Source organism: Odontesthes bonariensis, chromosome 1 (assembly GCF_027942865.1).
Source record: "Odontesthes bonariensis isolate fOdoBon6 chromosome 1, fOdoBon6.hap1, whole genome shotgun sequence".
Classification (NCBI taxonomy): domain Eukaryota; kingdom Metazoa; phylum Chordata; class Actinopteri; order Atheriniformes; family Atherinopsidae; genus Odontesthes; species Odontesthes bonariensis.
In genome coordinates, this window is record NC_134506.1 from 26,272,254 (window position 1) to 26,293,736 (window position 21,483).

Genomic DNA, 21,483 nt, shown 5'->3' on the forward strand with positions numbered 1-21,483 from the left:
ACAAATAAGGAAATACGTGGTCCACAGAGTGGGCTTGTTAGCTGTTTGTTCCTGCTCACAGCAGCCTTACCAGGACAGTAGACAGGCCCGTGCGCTCCACATGCAGGCTACCTTGAGCACTTCCCAGTTCTGCGCTCCGTGTCCTGTCCAAGGTATGACGTCGAGCCGTCGCTCCAGCCAATCACTGCAAACTTCAGGCTGATGCTGAAGGGAAAGTTGATGGTAAGAGCTGCAGATTTTTTTATCACTCTCATTGACATTTCAACTCCACAACGGATCCAAAGGTAGATAGATTTTTATCGGGACCTACAAGTTAATGTTTCGGTGACACAGCGGAAAGATCTGGGGAGGGAAGAAGTGACTTTTTACGCACAGGATACCGGTTTTACACCGCTGCTGCCTTTCGTCCGGTGAGTTTGGATGGATTATACTCCCAAACTATTTTACTTTAAAGATCTAAATTTGATACTAACGTCCCTAATATATAGACACCAATAGTGTGCTCGTCCATTTTTTGGAAAATCTCCCAAAACGCATTTGAGCGATTTTGAGCCCGATGCGCAGGAAAAGTTGGGTAGGCCTAAACAGTATTTTTGAAGTGCTTGCACGTTGCTCCGTGCAGTCCATGTGATGCACACTCACATTATCTCGAATGTACAGCCAGGTGATGTTGTTTATGTTATCGTCTCACAGATACAACATGTAATTAGCGATCCTAACTCAATAATTATGCGCACGTCACTCCCTTTAAAAAGCTATTGTGAGCTTTACGCAGGGGAAGTCGGAGACCTGGACCTGTGTGGTAGAAGCGAATGAGTGTTCTATTCAGCCCTACTCGATCAATCAGTACGGAGGGAATGTCGCCGTCCACCAGTGGAATATTTCACTGGGCTGCGGGGTGAGACCAAAGAGATCTTCTTCATTCGAAGCCGCTGCGATTTTTGAGAGATCAATCAATACTTTGACGTAGATCATGAGTTTTCTGAAATTAACGTTCGTGGTGATAAAACAGCGATTTACAAAGCTTGAGTTTTTTTGTTTTCCAACCTGCATGCAGGAAAATGACGTGCGTGCTGACGGTCTGCAGTTGCTTCGTTTTTTAAAAGGGAAAAGGAACTGGGTCTATGGTGGGATTTTGTAAAACTTTTATAGTGAACCTCTTTATCCAACGAGACGCGCCTCCGGGTGTCTTGTCATTTATTTAAGATCTAACCTCTGTTCCAAACAGTCGCTTGGAGGCTCAGGTCCAGGTTCCTGTTTTGGCTTCAGTGTTTCTTCCTGTCACGCTTGTCGAGCAGCGTTGTGACACCATTAGCCCCGGTGTTTATACCAGCCTTCAGCCTTTTGCCAGGAGAGGGCTTTCGCGGACTGTACACCTTCAGCGTCCTGCACACACACAAAAAAAACATTCCATCCTTTCCATGTCTCTCCACAAACGTCAAAGATGAAATACTCTGGCAGGTGAAAAAGTTGAATTAACACAGATAAACTTATTTTCGAAACTCCCAGAATACGAATTCAAACAGCGAAGGGAGTCAACCTAAATACACTTAGTTTCAAGTTTTATTTTTCATGAAAGGCGCATGTAAGAGGAAGGTTTGTACGAGTTGGGCATTTAGACGAGAAAAATGGCTGCAGTTGGCATTTAATTTCCCCCTCGATGAAATCCCATGGTTTTTGTCCTGTGCGCCGTGAAGGAGAGATGTTTCCGTATATTTACTCAATGTGCAGAAAAAATGGGTCGCCATTAACAGAGCTTCTGCTGCGGGTCGCGCTCCACGTGCGCCGCCACGTTTTGAAAGCAGATGGATGAAACCTCCGCGCAAGAGTCGAACAAGCAAGTGACTGTTAAATTACTGCTGATAGAAAAAAAAAAAAAAAAAAAAAAACACCAAAAAACCCCAGCCTTCTACAATGTAAACGCGCAAATGATTTATGCAAATAAACTGGCGGTGTCCTCATGCGTGACGTTGGAGAGAATGAACGTGGCAGTCCGAGGCTGTTTGATGAATGACAGATCATGTTAACAAGAATCCAGCTGCAGGTTAAAATTTGTGCGTCAAAGATTATTTAAATGAAATATTTACAGATGTATATAGAATATATATGAGACAGAATTAAATGTATATAACAACACACAAGTAAACAACAATAATAATAATAATAATAATCTTTTTTTTCTTCAGAAACTGAAATCCACTTCTTTAATGAATCATTCTTCAAAATGCTGCTAAAATTACAGTAAAAACAAGCTAAGTTATTACCATGGGACAACATATGATAGAAACAATTATGCATTAACAAATAAATAAGATAACAAATATTACTATTAATTACACATGCATTTTGGAGCAGATGAGAATGGATATTTGCAGCAGAGAGAGCAGACGTAGTCTAAATGACACTGGCTGTAAATGATGTCTAAAGCAACAGATGGAATTGTGTAAGCAAGAGTTACACTTAATAATGTCGAGAAACAAAACAAATATGATTTCATTCTACTGAAAGGAAGAACTAACTCACAACTTATCTTCTTTACTTTAACAGTATTGTACTATTTGTTTTGGTAGAGACCCCGACCCCCCCCCCCCCCCCCCCCCGTTTAAACACAAATTGAATAAGCTGTGATCTCCAGAAGGGGATCATGAACACAAACAAATGGCTTGTCAATTTAAGTAGCCTAGTGCAATTTTTTTTTAAATACCAGAAGGTATTAAGAAAATAAAGATTGCGCCAGAGTAATTTACATAATTTAAAAAGAAAAAAAATCAGCCGGTTAAAAAGTTGACTGTAAAATCCCAAACAAATGCAGTGGGCTCAATTAGGTGAGTTGGCCCTCCGCTGCATACTATTTCCCTCGCCAAAAACAATGTTCTTCACTGCAGATCTCCCCGTATTCTTGTTCTTCCATTCTTTTCTTCTTTCTATCCTTTTTGTATTTAAAAGTTTCTAGAGGGGTACAAATACCACATTGCCTCAAGGGAAAATAGCGGCCAGATTAGGCTTTCCTTTCAAGGCCTGTGACATTAGTCGCTGCTAATCCGAATTGGGCTAATTGCTTTCCCAACATCGTACCCCTCCCATCCCAACTTTTTTTTTTCGCTTCTTTTTTCCTTTTTTTTCTTTTAAGAAACCTTTACAGCACCCACCTTATCTGCTACCAAACTGAGACATCTAAGGATAATATAGACATGAAGAAAATGTTTCAGTCCAATTGGGTTTCTATAGAATAATGTTGACGCATTTGACAAATCTGTGAGGGCTGCGAGGAAAAAACAAAGCAGAAATCTCTTGAGAGTGGAGACAACGAATTAGCTCTTGGAGCGGATTTACAGCTTAACCAAAGAAATCAATAACCTACTGGAAGTATTGTTTCCAAAGAAAACTACTTGACACTCTCATCGGGGAATCTGTCTTTCAGCGCAGCCAGGTTAGTGGTGTGCAATTTTGACAGCTGCAGCCTGTGACAAGTGAGTGGCAATAACATTTGCACAACAAAGGTGGGATGGAAACACAATACCTTAAGTGTATGATTGCGGAGACATTTGAATATTTTGACGCGATTTTGCAGCTTTTTGATGAATCTTTACAAATAGAAAAAAACAAAACAAAACAAAACAAAAACCTCTGAAAATGGAAACAATGGCTGTTTTTTACTTTAAATGAATGGCTGCCAACAGTCTCTCAGCCCACATGCGCACATGCTATAGCTGACAGCACTGAGGATCCCCAGCTTAGAAAACACTGCAAAACTTCAGACTTCTTTGGCTCCTGCACTCAGCAAACTACTGTCCTTAATTGTTGTGCTATAGCCTACATAAGCTCTGACAGTCCAAGTGGCTTCTCTCAAATTAACCAGAAAATTATTTAACCTTTAGGAAATCGTTAATGCTTCGTGATGATAATTGCTTGAAAGTTAAGCTCCTCCTTTACTGTGTACATTTGAACCAACACGAGGTCTCCTCATAGCACAAACTCCTGTTGGGTGGGGCGACTGGGGGGTGGGGGGTTGTGCTCTAATGCATGTCTGGGGGGGGGGGGTAGTTCTTGACGTGAAAATGTTAGGGATCCCCCTCCTTCAGCTGATATAATCTGAAACCATTCACGGCAGGCCTCTTCGCTGAGCCACCAGCCTAAGTAAGTAGAAACAAAGCAGGAAGGAGAAACAGATGAATGTGCTCGTTTAGTTTACGGGTTGTTTGATGAGGGAGTATTGGCCAAAGTGTTGTTCCTCACCGCGGGACCCTCGGTGACAGTTTGAGTCGGTCCTCTCAGCTCATTATCTCGCCGGCCCACTGAGGGCCCCATTCAGGCCGGGCAGTCCCTCACCTCCCCCCTTTCCTCCATCCCTCTCTGCCTCTCACCCTCTCCCTCCCTGGCAGCGTCGTTTGTCTACTCATTGAACCCACAGTCAGGAATGCGATGGTTGTTAGGGAGCCCTCTTTCACCTCCGAAGTGTTTTATTGATGAGCTCTGACTTCTCCTACTTTTTCACATGTCAAAGAAAGTCAAGTGTAGGCCTCCATGACTTCATTTCGTGGCCTCCCGTCCCCAAAAAGAAGCATTTCTCTCCCCTCCCCCTGCTTGTCCCTCTCTCGTCTCACTCTCTTCACCCCTTCATGCACCCCCTTTTCTGCTTTAGTTTGGCTTCAACATCCACACAAATCTCTCACTCTCTACCCCTCGGTCCAACCCCCTCCTTTTGGTGTAAGCGACGGGGCTCCTCGGCGCTGAGACTGGTGCTGCCCAAAAGCCCCGAGTGTCCCCTCAAACACGGGCGCAGAGGGGTTGCTTTTGGGTGCGTTGAGGTGTGCGTTAATAGTCAAGTCATTCAACCACCGCCGTTTGGGAGCGTGTGGCCATGGCTACACAGTCATTTGCTTTACTTTATTTACGCGTGCTATTTGCTGTCAGGTAGCGGGAGTGACGTCGCCGAGCCTCGTAAATGTGTCCATAAAAAGCAGCCGAGCTTGCCTAAAGGCTGCGCTCTTTACGCATGGCGTCCTTGTTGACAGGAGGGGTAAGGCTATTCATGGGACAGCGATGCTCAAAAAGAATAAACAAAAGCACGTGGTGGACATTATTTTTGACTGTGTTCAGCGAGGGAAGGCCATGCGTTTTTTTTTGGAAACGCAGATTTTCAAGGTATTCCCAGTAGGAGCTTACAGCTAAACAACTTTTGCTAACTCACCTCTCTCTCTGCGCGCAGCAGCAGAGATTTTTTTTCTGAGAGATTCATATATATTTTGTTTTTTTACAGCAAGACATTTATCATTTTTTATCCGGTGCAACCAGAGCATTGCATGGAGACACCGATTACATTACACCATCAAACTCCAACAAAGTAGCCGATGTTTTATCACATGTCCACAAACTTTCATAAAAGCACAACCACATGCGTCTTTACAACATTAATCGCATCTGTAGAGCATCGGCTGCTTCATAAAAGGCACGCTGCAGCTCTTTGTGATTTTAATTTGTTTTAATTTGGTGTTACGAGCTCCAACATTCACGTACGCGCTGCTCCACTGCTAGTCCCCCCCCCCCCCCCCGTTTGCAACACACTAGCTAGCCTCAGGTTGGAGCCGAGCATGCCTGAGATTCCCTGCCTGCCTGCGCGGAGTCACTTCAGCCTGGAAGAATGGAGCTTTCCGTCCAATGGGCATTTCCGCGGCAGTTGCTTTTGCAATAGGGCAACATTCAGCAAGTGAGCGCTGGGTATTTGCGTGCGTGGGCTGATTAATGGGCTGGGAAGACGAGACTCTCTCTCCCCTCTCGCTCTCGTTGTGGCTCGGCCCCGTTTCCCGCTTTTGCTGTGTGATGCAGGGGGAAGTGTTTATACGGGGGATGATGACAGAGGTCGGGTCGCGCTAATGGGCCAGTGAAGAGCGGCGGAGGGAGGCGAGGAGAGGAGAGGCGCGCACAGCAGACCAGGAACACATACATTAATACACTTGTTCCATCACCAATCAGCATAGGTGTGTTCGTTCTCTTTTACCCCCACCTCCTTCTACCACCGCTCTCCCTCCCTCCCTCCCTCCCTCCACACCTCCTCCTCCCCCTCCTTCCTCCTCTTCCCCACTCTCTCTCATCCCGGCTCTCTCATTCGCTCTCTCAAACGCCAGCGCACATCCTCACCAAACTCCGTGCGTCCTGACATCTGAGTTCACTGTCAATCTCTGTCTCCTTCGCAGGGATATCCCCTCCGTCTCCACCGAAGATCACTGGAAACTAATTTTTCCTCCTCTAAACTTCCCGAGAGAGATTGATCCTGGTCGGCTTTACTTATTTATTTTTTTCCCTCTTTGGTGTGGACAACTAGGCTCTTGCCTATAGTTTAAGAGGGACTTTGACAACGACGCAGGATGCCCCAAAAAGGTGAGACCCTGACTAAAAGTTTTTCCGTGTTTTTAAATCATGGATGAATTATTAGATAAATGTATTAGAGTATTATTATTATCATTATTATTATCGTTTGTTTTCGGGTGTAGGCTGAGGATCAGTGGTGAGGTTGTGGGTGTTTTATCGTTTGGACTGTGCAGCCTGCCTCCTGACTGGACTGTCTGAAAAGTGCGAACAGCCTTTAGCGCCTCTGTCGGTTTTATCCGCTCCATTTCTATTTTTTCTTCTTCTTTGGTTGTTGTGTTTAGGCCTACGGATAGCTCACCGCTTATTTATGACAGCAAAGAGTAAAAAGTCACATTGGGCCAGGACAGTGATCATCGTGGAGAATGGGGCGCAATGACCCGTTGAGGAAAGGTGTCAGATTGATTCATGCAGGCGAGTCACCCAAGCGCCTTATTCGGGCGAAAGAAAAAAAAGGCTCCATGAAGAAGTTGAGAAAGGAAGGAGGCCCGTTTTAGCGTGTTTGTTTGTGTGCCAGAGAAAATGGAACTTTTCTTCTTGTTTCTAAACTGATTCCAGTTGAACTCAACGACAGCGATTTCAACTTATTTTATATTTTAGCACTCACACGATAGGAGACGAAAGCCACTGCAATTGCACGGCACACATATATAAAATATATATGTGCATATATATGTGTGTGTATACATATATATATATATATATATATATATATATATATATATATATATATATATATGTATATATGTATAGGCTATGTATATAGCCTATATATATAAATATGTAAATACATATATACTTAAAATAATGTGACTGATTTAATAAAACACAAAAGGTAAATACAAACCGCTGCTACTATTAAACCTTAAACAAATGTACAGCAATAAACTACGCCTACACCGATTTGCTGTGACTAGGATTTTTTTCTTACAAATTATCACGTTATTTTTCCTCATTTAACCCTAAAACAGCAACAACAACAACAGCAAATAGAGCCTCTATCGTAACGCGCACCTATTGTCCGTCGTTTAAGATGAAACTTAAACCCGTTGGCTTTAATTCACCGAATGCACACTGCAACGCAGCACGCACAATTTTTCTAATTAATCTTTTTTTTCATGCGTATATTTTCTCGCGAAGTTTCCAAGTTGCTGCGGGACACACGTAGCCAGGGCCCCGCGTGGACTTTTGTCGTGCATATGAATGTTGTCAGCGCAGCATCCAGCGGCCAGAATAAGCATGTTGAATTAAGACATTGTTGTTCCGGATTACTACAGGGAAAGAAATGCAGATTAGATCGTAGTTAACCTCGGGAACAACAACGTTTGAGCTTTCGACCTTAAATAAATGATTAACTACTTGCTGCTTACGAGGCTAAAAGCTACTGCAGTATATTCAAACAACTATTGTGTGAGTATTTTTTAATTTGAATTAATTAATCAACTGCAATCATTTCGGTTGTGTTTTTTTAATTACAACTTTCACTTTTAATGCAAACCATAGGGTTGAAATAAACAAAATATGCAAATTATTGTGCTTTTTTTTTTTTTTTTTTCAAAGGTTAACAGGCTGACTTAGAGTATGTTGGGCAGTGTGAAGGAATCTGAATTTGATTAATGGCCGAGCAGCCCGTTTGTAACAACGCTACATTTCTAAATGTAATGGCGGCCCTGCGTGCACTTCATAAAATAGTATCAGAGCAAACGCGGTCTGTGAGACGTCGACATTACAGGCCACTGCGGTCCGCGCACAGCACAACTTTGCACAGAGGGAGAAAATGAAAACTTCAGACTTCTCCCTCCCTGGCCCCCTTTTTATCTATTCCCCTTTCAATAGCTTCTTTACTGCATTTGTCTTTTCCAATTGAGCGCCCCACTGCGCTGTTGTGTCTTCAAACCCGCTTTACAACCCGCACCAGCAGCACCAAACAACCACCAAATATTTAGAAGGAGAAATTACTTTTCCTTTCCTGTCTTTTTATTTATATTTATCGTATTTTCTCTGGATGAAGCAGGGCGAACAAAAAACCCACATTCGTGCACCAGCGGCAGCGGGGTCACGGTCGTGCATATGCGTGTGCGCGCGTGTGTGTCAGTGCAGAGAAGAGACACTGAGTGTGTATGTGTGTGTGAATGGTCCCGGAGGGGGTGGATACATGCCTCCGGCTCTTTGTATTAATCTGAACTTGTTGGTGTGTTTAGTGGGGAAGCTGCGTGTTTCTAGTTGCGGAGGCCGAGTTTTCGCCCCGGGTTGGAGGTATATGGAGGCAGAAGAGGGGGTGCATTGTTTGGCTTTGTACACCAGCTTTGTACCCCCTCCTGGTCTGGACTTTTGCAGAGCAGTGAGGCGAGGTAGACAGCGTGTGTCACTGTACACTTTCTACGTTAGACTCCGCAAGAGGAGGGCTATCAAGTTTAAAGGAGAGTCAACACAGAGGCCTCTTTGACGACGAGGGCTGATTTTTTTTCAAAAGTTTTTTTAAATATATTTTTTTAGTTAATTAATTTTGCTTTTTGTCAAAGAGTACCTAAAAGGCTTAAAAGAAACGGCGTTGTAAGATAGTTACAAGCCCACTATCACGACCAGGAAGGTATTTTAGGAAACATCTCCTAACGTGAATGTTGTCGCGCGTCCATTTGAATTGATTTACTCTGCAGGTTAATTGTAAATGTAGGCCAAACAAAACAGAAAAAAAAAACAACAACAAAAAAGAAAATATTAGATACATCAGTATAGCTGTGGCTGTGCTAATGTGTTGTTTTGCTTTGTCCTATAGGGAAACATTAAGTAGTGAAAACGGCAGATGATTGACTAAATTGTAATAGAGTGGACAGTCAACTCTGTTTCCAGGCAAGTTTAATTAAAATACATACATACACTGAGGATGTTGACATGCACTGCATCTATACTAATGTTAAAGAAACAGACTCGCAAAAATTCAAATCGAACGAGTTGAAGAAACTTTGTGTATTTTGGAGAACTGTTGACACCTGAAGCAAACAAAGATCTGTACAGCAGGTTTACGATCTGATTCTAACCACTTCTGTTATTTCCTTGTGACGCCTAGAATACCACAACCAAGCCACGTGGGAGTCTGGCGTAGCCTCAATGATGCAGAACAGTAAGTTGTTTTCATGTTCATGTTCATGTTTTTTTTTTCTTTTTTTAAGAACAAAAATATTACATTTTGAAACTTTTGATTGCAACCGCAGGTTGTAGCGTGGCTGCATGGAAGCAACACCCACTGACATTTTGCACAGGTTGTTATAGCGGAAATAATTTAGGGCACACTTTAAATAAGGAGGGAGGGGGGTGTAACAAAAAAAGGAGGGGGGGGGTGTATGTGCAGGCGAGAAATTGCATGACTTTTGAGATGCAGCGAAGAGATATTCTCAGATATTTGATGGCCGTTTCATTGCTGTTAATTTATAATTTCTCTTTTTTTTTTCCTTTTCTGCAATGATGGCAAGTTATTATTGAACAAGTTAATCACACGTCGGCCTTCTCCAGAGAGAAAGAGAGGAGGGAGAAGGGCAGAATAGAGGGGGTTGGGCTGAGAGGGAGATTTTTTGTTTCTGCTTGAGTTGGTATTAAATAATTGCACAGCCGTCTGCATTAGCGTTAGAGCTGGCTGCCAGGCTGCATACAAGATTAGCCGCGCAGAGAAGAGCCCTGCGTGGAACACAAGGAATAGAAATAATGTCTTATGTAGATTAGTCCATATTCTTCCCGGACAGACAGCGTGAGCGAGGGAAGAAAATGCTCATATTATAACCGCAGGCCTCCCTCTTAGGTGCGGGCTGAGCTCAGAGTGGGAGATAAATATTGAAACAACCATACTGTCGTGGGTGCCAGTCAAAAAACAAGCCAGATGAAGTTGCTTAAAAGTCTTATTCCTGGTGTGTGTGTGTGTGTGTGTATGTGTGTGTGTGTGTTGCAACAAAAAAGGATAAACATGAAACATTTTCTCTCTTGCTGCTGGACAAGAGGTGTATGACATCTGTGATGAAGGTGTGTGGGATCATTTTATTACATTGTTCTCCATATACCTTGATGACGTGTCTGTGCTGTAACCTGTGCGCATTAGTCCAAATATGTTTGAATCCAATGTTGGACCACATGACAGTTGGATTGTTTTTGATGTGTAGAAGTGTGATTCCTGTGAGGAAAACATGGCTATTCTGGGGGATCTGGAGTCTTTTACAGGCCGCGGCGCTGTGATTTTTCTTTTTCCCTTCATCTATTTTGCTTGCCAGTTGTCCATTAAAAAGATGATGAGGCCCTATCAAAGCTGTGTGCAACACCCCTGTGCTCCTGCTTTGCTGCGGATTGATGTTAATGGGATGCTCCCCTGGCTTGGCGTGTGATGTCTGGTGCGAATTGCCGAGGAGATATCATTGGGCTCGGCCCTTTGGGTTGTCTAAAGGTCGCGACGGCCTCGCTGGCTTTTGTGCTAATAACTCCTGGGTGTATATGGTGGGGAGCGTCCAAATTGACACCATATGTTTTCCTATTAGTCGACTTGCAATAGAATACAAGGCGCATAATCAGCGCCAGCGGGCGAGATCAACTCTGGGCACTTGAGGGAATTGCGCCATGATTAAGACTTAACCTTAGGAGAGTGTGATTTTTATGTGACGTCGTTATCTGACAGTTTTATCGATCCGGAGGATTTATATGATAGTTACAAACCAGAGGTGATGGAGCAGTCGTGGAGAGCCCGCAGAGCAGAGCAATACTGCCTAATGTGAGTAGGCCAATTTCAGCCTAAGAAGTCTATTAATTCCACTTAATCCTGGAATTACCAAAGAGCATGAGGGATGATAATGGATTTACTATCAATCAGATCCACGCTAGAAGATTATTACACATTGTGGCCAAAAGGGATATGTTACTTAGTTAAGCAGGTTTATATTCAGTCATGTATAAAGAGGTCCTTTTTGTTATTTAACATGTATAAAAATCTCCATTTAAAGCCGAGTGTGGCACTTTTTAGAGGAAAGACACCCACCGATTCTACACAACAGGACTGCAGTGGCTGTGAGCATTTGTTGTCAAATACAAACAAGGGGGGAAAAAACTGCATGTCACTTTTAATATGTTAAGAATCCAGGCGCGCCCTCGTTTGTGTGACCGCGCGTAGCCCCTGGCCACCTTAAAATGAAGTCTCCCTCGAAGGGTAAACGAGTAGCGTCCAATTTTGTCTGAGTGATATCCAAATGCAGACAGAAAGGGTCGTTTTATCATGCTACTATTTGTCGTGACGATGCGATTTTCAAAAGCAGAGCGGTGTCATAAAGTGACAAGCCTGCCACAAGTGCTCCAACTGATCTTTTCAATTAGCCTCCCATGCATGATCCGAGGCGACTTCCGCCTATTTCCAGAAATTAAGCTCAAACTTGACGTGCAGCTAGCTTTATTTTAAAGACAAATGTCAGGCAGGCTCATCATATTTTCCCCCTCTTCTATATTTGGAGCTTATTTATTGCTAAGGAGCCTCTGCTCCTGGAGTCAATGTACCGGGCGGCAGCGCAAGGGAAGGGAGCGGAGACACAGAGAGCAGCTCAGGCACTCCGGGGAGTCAGCGCTCCCATTTGGCTTCAGGTTTGCAGGCTTATTCTATGCTTTAGAGACATGCCATGGAACAGTTTAGGGATAATTTCCTAAAAGCAATCATTTTTAGATAATAATCAATCATAAAAATCGCTACTTTGAAATTGGTGTCCTATTTCTTATTGTCTTATTGATGCGTAGGCTATTTATTGCGTGTTTTCAGAGGATATCAGAGCGAGGATTTGCTGCTTTAATGTCACTTTTCAAAAAGCGACATTTTTGAATGGACGTTAATTTAGCACGTTATTTCAGTCGGTACTTTTACGGGATTGTCGGTGTTGCTGGTTGTCATTTGTAGAAGCTATTTTATGAGGGAGGTCTTGGTGAGGGGATGGATAACGGTGCCGGTGCCTTAACGCCGAAGTTTGCCGGTTTGATGAGAGGTTGGTTGAATTATCCCGGAGCAGACGAGCGACTGAGTTGTTGATTTATCACAAAAAATCTAAACAAACAAACAAACAAAAAAACACAATCAGGTGTTTTGACTTTTTTTTGTAATGCTGGTGTTATTTGATTGTTAGCTGCTAAATAGCTGCGCAGTGTTTGCGAGAGAAGGATGTTTTCCAAGCGTCGCTAAAGCATTATTCCATCAGTGCACTGCGATTATAGAAAATCTTTATTAAGGCTGATTTTTTTTTTTTTTCGTCTGTATGCTGCCTTCATGTTGCATCTTTACCGCGGTTATCCTCGCGCTTTTAAGCATTCTGCCCATCATTACATGAAATCCATTTTGCTTTCTCATATATTTTACCTGGTGCTGTGGTGTGGTGCGATGTGATGTGATGACTCCGATGCTTTTGTTCCCATTGTAGGTCACAGTGGCGTAAACCAGCTTGGTGGTGTGTTTGTTAATGGTAGACCGCTGCCGGATTCCACCAGGCAGAAAATAGTTGAACTTGCACACAGTGGTGCTCGACCCTGCGACATCTCCAGGATACTGCAGGTGACAAACCACACTCCTTTTAGAACAGAAAACAAGGTTTACGCCAAATTTGCTTTCACTGGAAACGAACCAGTTTAACGATTACCTCATGGAGCAAAATGGGATTGACTTTGATTGTCATGTCAAAATGTTTCCTGTACATTTTCAAATTCAGTCCTAAGCCGGTAAGATTTATGATTTTCTATTATTCCCTCACTGGAAATGTAATAGCCTATGGCCAATAAAAAGGAAAGTAATCTGCCTGCTATAATATAGAAAAAAATGCCCAATATACAATTCAAGGCATATTTTCTGTGTTTATAGACCCATGATGAAGTCCAAGTGCTGGACAGTGAAAAGGTGATAATTATTTGAGCCATCTTAGAAATTCCGTTAATAGTCATAAATAATGTATGTGAATTGTGTCTTTTGTTTCCCATCCAGGTATCCAACGGCTGCGTGAGCAAGATTCTGGGTAGATATTATGAAACTGGCTCCATAAGACCGAGAGCAATAGGCGGCAGCAAGCCCAGGGTCGCAACTCCAGAGGTGGTCGCGAAAATCGCGCAGTACAAGCGGGAGTGTCCGTCTATCTTCGCGTGGGAGATCCGTGACAGGCTTCTGTCGGAGGGGATCTGCACCAACGACAACATACCCAGCGTAAGTGTATTGACTGGAAGTTGTGTGCATGATTTAATTTGCCACATGAAATGACTTTTTTCTCATGCAGTGAAGGAAAACGAGATGGGCATCCAACCATTCAGTCTGATTAGAGACACTGCGTTGCAAAGTGTGAGGGTGGAGGGGGGTGGGTGGAGGGTGGTGTGGGTTAGAGGGGCAATACTGCGTCTGTGGTCACCCAAACATATATACGCTTGAGGACGTCGCAGAGAGACACCGAGAGACCACGGCTCTTCGTCTAATCTCGGTCCTGATTTTTATCATATGTAATTTGTCATTCAGGTGTCATCAATAAACAGAGTCCTCCGCAACCTGGCTAGTGAAAAGCAACAGATGGGCGCAGATGGCATGTATGACAAGCTGAGAATGCTCAACGGTCAGACAGGAACTTGGGGGACCCGGCCTGGCTGGTACCCCGGAACATCAGTGCCAGGGCAGCCCAACCAAGGTGAGCCTCATTATCACACGGTGGCGATGAAGACACCTTGACGCATGCGGTTGTTGGGTTGAATCAAAGCGGGATACAACCGGGTGGCCTTTAAGTCTGATTTGGATCCTCAGATTTGGAACATATTGGGTCAGTCACAAAAAAAAAAAAAAATAATAATAATATTTGACCAGTTTTAAGGCTAGATGCATGAAGTTCACATGAGTCTGATGAACTATCATATGTCACCACGTAATACATCGTATTGTTCCAGTGGTAACGTCACAAGGTTCTGTCTGTAGGCAGGTATTGTAATGACGTGTTTTTGGTGCCCCCAACAAGACCCCCAATTAAGACTTGTCGATAAGAGGAAGTAGGCCGTGCATGCAGTCTGAATGCCTCCACTGTCCCAGACATGGATGTGCGTGACAGCGGCTTGTCCTTTCAGCAGAGGTGTCCATCCAACAGTCTGCTTTTTTTCCTCCCCTCCTGATGAGGAGGCAGAGCCGGGGAGCGGTGTGCGGGGATATTAGTACAAAGGAATGTTTTCCTTCACACGCAAAGATTGGTTATGGGAACGGTCCGCACTAGGTGGAATTGCTCATTAGAGGGAGCTTTGTGTCTCATTATGGCAACATGCAGGAGTGTGGAGATGGTAGGGCTGCTGTGGAAATGTTCCGATTTCAAAAGGTTTTCTCGCCGTGTTTGGCCTTGTGCAGGCCAAACACGGCGGCAGGTTTCCGTTTAAGAAGCACAACTTTAATTCTTAAATACACACGCAGTTAAACGACTCAACGCACCACAGGGCGGAAATGCAAGTGGTGGAATTCAGTCCACGCAAACGAGAATGAGCGTTTCTTTGATGAGCAGTTGGACACGCGAGACACTCTTTAACGGGAAGTAGCCTAAATAATCATAATAAAGAGTAGATTTATTAACATGCATTTTATTACGATTATTATTATTGTTATAAATGGCAATTGTTAATAGCATCGTCGGGTTTCTTGGATTGATAACAATAATTTAATAACCTTAATGATAATGATAATAACAATAATGATAATAAGGGATTATCTGTTAAAGTGGTTATTGTGATTTGAAGTAGCCTACTTGTTGAGAGCAGTTGTCTCAGGGGAGTGAAAATATGTTTTCCATCAGACAGACGAGTAAGCACATATAAAAGCTACATGGAGAGTGACAGGGCCCCAGAAGAAGACAACTATATCCAAAGAGGAACGAATAGAGGAAAAAAAAAAATCCGCACCGATTTTCTTTCATCTCTTTCTCATTCTCATTCGCTGGGCTATATGGCTGCAAATCCCGTCTATAGGATTTAGTCTCTCACTTTCTCTTTCAGTTTTAAGCGGTTTCTCAAGAGTGTTTTGATCCAGTCTCAGCAGCTGAAAGGTGCCGCAATTGGTTCGGTATCTCCTTTTTTTTAATATTATTCCTGCTTTTCCGCCTCACTGGCTGAGACATCGTGATACTAAAGAATGAGTTTATTTCCCAGCGCTTTTATAAAGAAAACAAATCCCATCCGAGCGTCAGTGGGTCTGGCAGACGGATAATAGCCGCACAATCACTCCTTTTTATGGATTATCCGGAGTGAAGAAACAAATAGCGTGGATACAAACTATTGGCCTATAGATGAATACTTTGTCTATTATGCACCAAGGGAAATTGTCAAAAAAAAAAGAAAATATAAAGAAAGAGACTGGTCGGGTTTCTTCCTCTGACTAAAATATAGACACAATAAGTATCTTTTCAGGCCCACACGAGTCAGTTCTAATTTTCTTGTAATTGAATCATTATTAACGTTTGGTTTCACACGATGGGAACTCTTGAAATATTCAACAAATTGATTTGGTGGTTCTGAGTGTGGCCTCCTTGTTCCTTTTTTGTTGTGGCCACCGTCCGGCACCTGCTCCTTGTCTGCAACAATATTCGTTCGAAACCATAAAAAAAAAAAAAAAAAAATGCATACGAACAGCTGAAAGTCTCATCATGGGTTCGACCTGCGGCGCCTGACAGACATGACTGAGATATTACATAAATCTCCCTCCATCAGTGCACCCGCTGCTTAATTTCGCATTAACTTCTCGGTGTGATAATGATGTCCAACAACAAGACAGACATTAGTCGATAAGCCTCGCCCTGCAACTGAAGGGGCCTTTGGGCCCACCGCGGACATGCAGGAGCAGTGAATAGATTGGCCTTATTTTGGTTGTTCAGGGGGTTGCATGCTCTCTCCTCACTCATTTGTTTCCAATTGAACACAGAAATCCTGACTGGCGTGTAGCTGGCCGGGGGACGTGATTAATGATGGTAGTGGATAAGGGTTAACACACTGGACTCAAAGCTCTGTTGACTGGGATCCTCGTGCGCACAATGCCAAAGCACTAGCCTGTGCGCCTCCACAGAGAGAGGATCCTTTTGTCATCTCCTCCAATAGTCCCCCCCACTCCCCTCCCATTTATTACACCCACCGAGGGCTCACTGCTCGTCCCTAGCTGTGTCCATAGTTTAATGGTTTCCCTTACTCCTGAAGGCATTGTATCATTCTGAAAAGCGTCTTCTTCTATTCAAAAGTTGGTGGTCACCTCAATGGCTCTACCAACGCCCATATGGGAACGACCATTGAGGCACTGCTCTGTCCTTAAAAAAAAAAAAAAAAGTGGGGGGGGGGGGGGGTTTACAGAGTTTGGGGTTTTAATACATTTCATAGGCTCTGAAAGGAGGCTCGCCACATATTGTCACATTTCTCTTAACCTTTTGAGAACACACACCATTGTTGAGACGCGATAAGTGCGCGCAACCTTTCCCTGGCCAGCGTGTTTTTCCCACAATATTTTATAAACAGTTTAACTGTTAAGCCTTTTTGACATCGCTCCTTTTCACGCAGGCGCTCGCCTGTCATCTGACAACATTAGGAAGGAATTGCAATAATTCCTCCGATTTTGAATTAAATTAACCATGATGGGGTCCTTAATTAATGATGTAGCACCGCGGTCTGTACAATTAGCTGTAGGCTGATGCAACATGAGGCCCGGTAATTAATTATTCAATTAGTTTAAGTGAATGTATATTTCCATTAAACGTTTTCTCTCTCTCTCTCTCTCTCTCTCTCTCTCTCTCTCTCTCTCTCTCTCTCTCTCTCCCTCTCCTCAGATGGCTGCCAACAACAGGACGGCGCAGGGGAAAACACAAACTCCATCAGCTCGAACGGCGAAGACTCAGAGGAGACACAGATGCGCCTGCAGCTCAAGAGGAAACTACAGAGAAATCGCACTTCCTTCACACAGGAGCAAATCGAGGCACTGGAAAAAGGTCCAATAATCTGTTGATTATTTATTCAAACACGCCCCTTATCATAACAAATTAATTCAAATCCGGTAAAAAAAAAAATTGGGTGAACTCATAAGGCCTACTAATGAAGGCCAGGATGTTCATGGATGCAGGCCTTTAAACACGCATTTAATCAACCACCAGCTCTGTGAAAAATTAAATGACCGTCCATCTAACCTGCTACTTATTCACTTACACATTTGCCGGTGTGATTTCCTTCGTTACAGAATTTGAAAGAACTCATTATCCAGATGTTTTCGCACGAGAGAGACTAGCAGCGAAAATCGACCTGCCCGAGGCGAGAATACAAGTGAGTGACCACAACTTTTTTTTTTTTTTTGGTTAACTCGTGAAAGCCTACAGGAATTACCAATGAATTATGGCCTGCATGAAAAGTATTATGACGTTTGTTTCTTTTCATTGTAGGTATGGTTCTCAAATAGAAGAGCAAAGTGGAGGCGAGAGGAGAAGCTGCGGAACCAGCGCAGGCAGGCCAACAACTCCTCCAGTCACATTCCCATCAGCAGCAGCTTCAGCACCAGCGTCTACCAGGCCATCCCACAGCCCACCACACCGGGTAGGTCCACGACACCCTCAGCCCTCAAACTCATAAGTAGGCTATCTGCCAACCTTTGCATCGCACAAATTCTGCACAGCCATTTGTTACACTTGTCATATAAACAGCTTCACTGCCATTATGACGCCTGTAACAACACATGCGACCGTCCGTGCGTTCAAATCAGGCATTATCCATGTAAAAATATTACTAGACAGTGTTATGCGGCAGCCTGCGGATTAATATAAAAGTGTGGAAGAGGTCTCGGTATAGCTGTGCGCTCTAGTTCACAGGAAGAAGCGCCGGTGCTTTCCTTTTAATGGATGACTGAGCAAAACTTCTCAGCTGACTATCTGCGTAATTACCAAATCAGGCACGAGGGCACACCGGCAAGCTGAAGCTCATGCTCACAAGTCAATCACCTGAGACACACACACGGAACAGTATCTGTCCGGGCCTATCTGCCTGTCAAACAAGGCGTCACCTCACACACGCACGCACGCACGCACGCACGCACAGCTGAACGTTAATGAGAGGAGTTCTCACACTGGAGGACTGTGTGTGAGAGGGATTTTTGCATTTTCAACCTCATCTTTTTTTTTCCCTCACAGTGTCTTTCACCTCGGGGTCAATGCTGGGTAGACCCGACTCTGCACTCACAAACACCTACAGTGCGCTGCCCCCCATGCCCAGCTTCACCATGGCGAACAATCTACCTATGCAAGTAAGTACAAGGCTAAATGAATGTCCGGGATCATTTGATGATGACTGCATTTATTGTAAGAGTGGAACGAAGCCCACCAGTATTAATTTAAACTGTTACTTGGCCAAACAAACTTCTTTAAAGCCTTGTATATTAATCAAAGGATGGCTTTTTGACAGGAAAAAAAGAATAAAGGTTTTGCCCAAAACGGCAACAAAAACATATTGAAAAGTACGGCATTTTTAAATACTGAGCTGAAAACTATGGTTGGCAAAGCTAATGTAACATTCTCTCTTCATCTGTAGCCCAGCCAGACCTCCTCTTATTCCTGCATGCTGCCTACCAGTCCGCCTGTGAACGGGCGGAGCTACGACACATACACGCCCCCTCATATGCAGGCACATATGAACAGCCAATCAATGACCACTTCTGGTACCACCTCAACAGGTAGGCAGAAAGTTAATTTTTTCCCAACATCCACAGGAATTAATACAATCAAACAGTGCACTCTCTGAAACATCTGCCACCTCTCCTGTAATTAGGCGGTACTACATAGCCATCTTTGATTCATGGTCTGTCACACCGACCTTCCCTTTCCATCCCGTCTATTTGAGAGGCTTCATGCTTTAAATGTCTGAGGGTCAATATTTCTACATCCTATATCATTTTTACCACTGCAGGAGCATGAACGCAGCGCATTTCATTGCCACTCTAGGCCATCATGTCAATCCCTCGACTCCAGCACATAGTTTAGTTCCACCCCATTAGGATGCTGTTTCTGAGAGCCATATATACTGGTTATAGTCATGAAGAGTTAATCATGCATAACCACATTTCCTCTGTGCTAAATTGCTAATTAATTTGATTCATTTGCTGTTGTACTCTCTCTGTTTAAATGCCATTGCCACAGCCTCAATTTATTGAGCTCGCAAGCATTTTACTGAGTAACCTTGTGCAGGGCATTGTGACTCATTGCGATCCACCTATTTTGCAAGCTTTTAAAGCACAATGCTCTGTCCCAAGGTTAGCTGTCACTCTGACTGTACCTCCACTCATCAAGTTTAGGCCTCTTTTTTTTGTGTGATTTCTCTTTCTTTTTTTGCTGACGTCTCTCTCATAATGTCTCTGCAGGACTCATCTCTCCTGGAGTGTCTGTCCCTGTCCAAGTCCCAGGGAGCGAGCCTGACATGTCTCAGTACTGGTCAAGACTACAGTAGAGAGAAGAGCTACTTCACCCTGTAAGCACCCACTCCACCATCGCCCTCCGGCAGTTCTCCTCACATAAACACGGCACAGGAGAGTAGAGACGTCGGGAGAGGGTTGAGAAGAGGCAACGGACAGGAGAGGAGGAAAGGAAGAGAAAGACTCTGGGAGAGCTTTGGGACGTATGGGCTTTGTTTTTCCACTGGGACAGTGTGCTGTTATGTAGCTCTAGGCACGTTCAATCGAGGGCTTGGAAGAGAGAACAACGATGGAAGGACAGAAAAAAGGACCTCTGTAAAGTGCCCGGTGTTAAATTTTTATGGAACAAAAACTTATCTGTTTTTTTTTTTTCTTTTTTTCTATTTCCAACTTCAGTCATTGTTTCCTTTTCTTCTCTGGTGTGTTTGTAAATGGCCATTTGTATGTTAATATGAAAAAACAAACAAACAAAAAAACAGAAAAAAAAACAAGATCAAGTACTGATAGATGGACTGCTAGAAAACCATGTTGGTCTTGCCTTTGTTTGCAAGAGGAGAACCGGAGAGATTCTGCCATGACTATCTTTTAATCTGCTTATATCGAGACTTTCTACCAGCCTTTGCATGGTCTCTGGACGCTGCTGCATATCATTAAAGACGAAAAGCTGGAGGGAAGACTCTTACTGTGTCAAAAAAAAAGGAAAGAAAAAAAAAAGAAAGAAAAAACTATTTATTGGTCTCATTTCTTACGAATGGATATTTAGCAGAGGAAACTCAAACTCGATTCACCCACCGAGGCTGTGGCCTTGGCTCTTCAGAGATGGGCCTGCATTTGCCGGCTTATTAGACACGGATCACTATCAGCAGCTCCATGTGTGCAAAGACGGCACAACGTGCAACACAACCTGGACCTCTTGCTTGGTGGCTGGATTGAGTCTAGATTACCACGAGGAATAACACATGTGGAAAACAGGTGTAAAAGAATGCCTGTAGTCTGTAAATGGTAGACAGCGTCTTCGATATAATCCAGTTTGTTTATGTCAAAATGTAAAGTACTTGTCTTCCCTCGAAATCTTCCAGAAAGGTTTCTCCAATAAAAGTTGATTTCATTTATATCCCCAAGAATATTCTATAAATGTTCCATGCATCATAAAAATACATTTTTTAGGGTCAGGTACAATTTGTCTCTTAGGTATAGTTGTAATATAGTGTCCTATGGTCAAAAAAAAAAAAAAAAAAAAAAAATGTGCAACTACAAATATTTAATTCCTATAATTATGATTAAACATTGCTTGACAGAGTTTTAAACTTAAGTGTTTGGCAGTTGTTTACAAGTACATATCAGATTTAATCATTGTTGATTGTAAAACAGACCAAAGCCTTTGTATTTCATCTAGTACACAATGTTTTTTTTTTCGTTTTTTTTTTTAAGATATTAAGTCTTGTGTTGCAAAATTTTGTAAACACATTCTGTTCTATTACATTGGCTTCGAGTTCAGAAGACTGCAGTCGAACCCCGCAGTCCTTATTTATAATTGAAGACCATGGGAGGGTTTTTTCTAGCGTCATCTGTCATGCTCTTTTTGAGTTTTTGCATTTTTATTTCAGTGTGTATGTAGAACATGGACACATACTGGGTTTATGTCTGAGCATTGCTTCTGAGATAAAAAAAAAAACAAAAACGTCTAC

The 21,483-nt window shown here is 43.2% G+C and overlaps 1 protein-coding gene across 7 annotated transcripts; it reads left to right on the forward strand.

Moving 5' to 3' along the window:
* The first annotated feature begins 233 nt into the window (after positions 1–233).
* pax6b (paired box 6b) lies at positions 234–20,903 on the forward strand. Of its 7 annotated transcripts, XM_075462322.1 has the most exons (15): positions 234–410; positions 6,195–6,378; positions 9,143–9,216; positions 9,434–9,487; positions 10,354–10,377; positions 12,792–12,922; positions 13,226–13,261; positions 13,346–13,561; positions 13,865–14,030; positions 17,178–17,336; positions 17,582–17,664; positions 17,781–17,931; positions 18,522–18,634; positions 18,919–19,060; positions 19,745–20,903. In XM_075462322.1, exons 4-15 carry the CDS (start codon positions 9,475–9,477, stop codon positions 19,828–19,830), a joined length of 1,320 nt encoding a protein of 439 aa, XP_075318437.1. In that variant the 5' UTR covers positions 234–410; positions 6,195–6,378; positions 9,143–9,216; positions 9,434–9,474; the 3' UTR covers positions 19,831–20,903. The 7 variants fall into 7 exon arrangements, with proteins under 7 accessions (XP_075318437.1, XP_075318421.1, XP_075318439.1 ...); XM_075462306.1 differs by lacking the exon at positions 9,143–9,216; XM_075462324.1 differs by lacking the exon at positions 10,354–10,377 and having other exon boundaries at positions 235–410.
* The last annotated feature ends 580 nt before the right edge of the window (positions 20,904–21,483 follow it).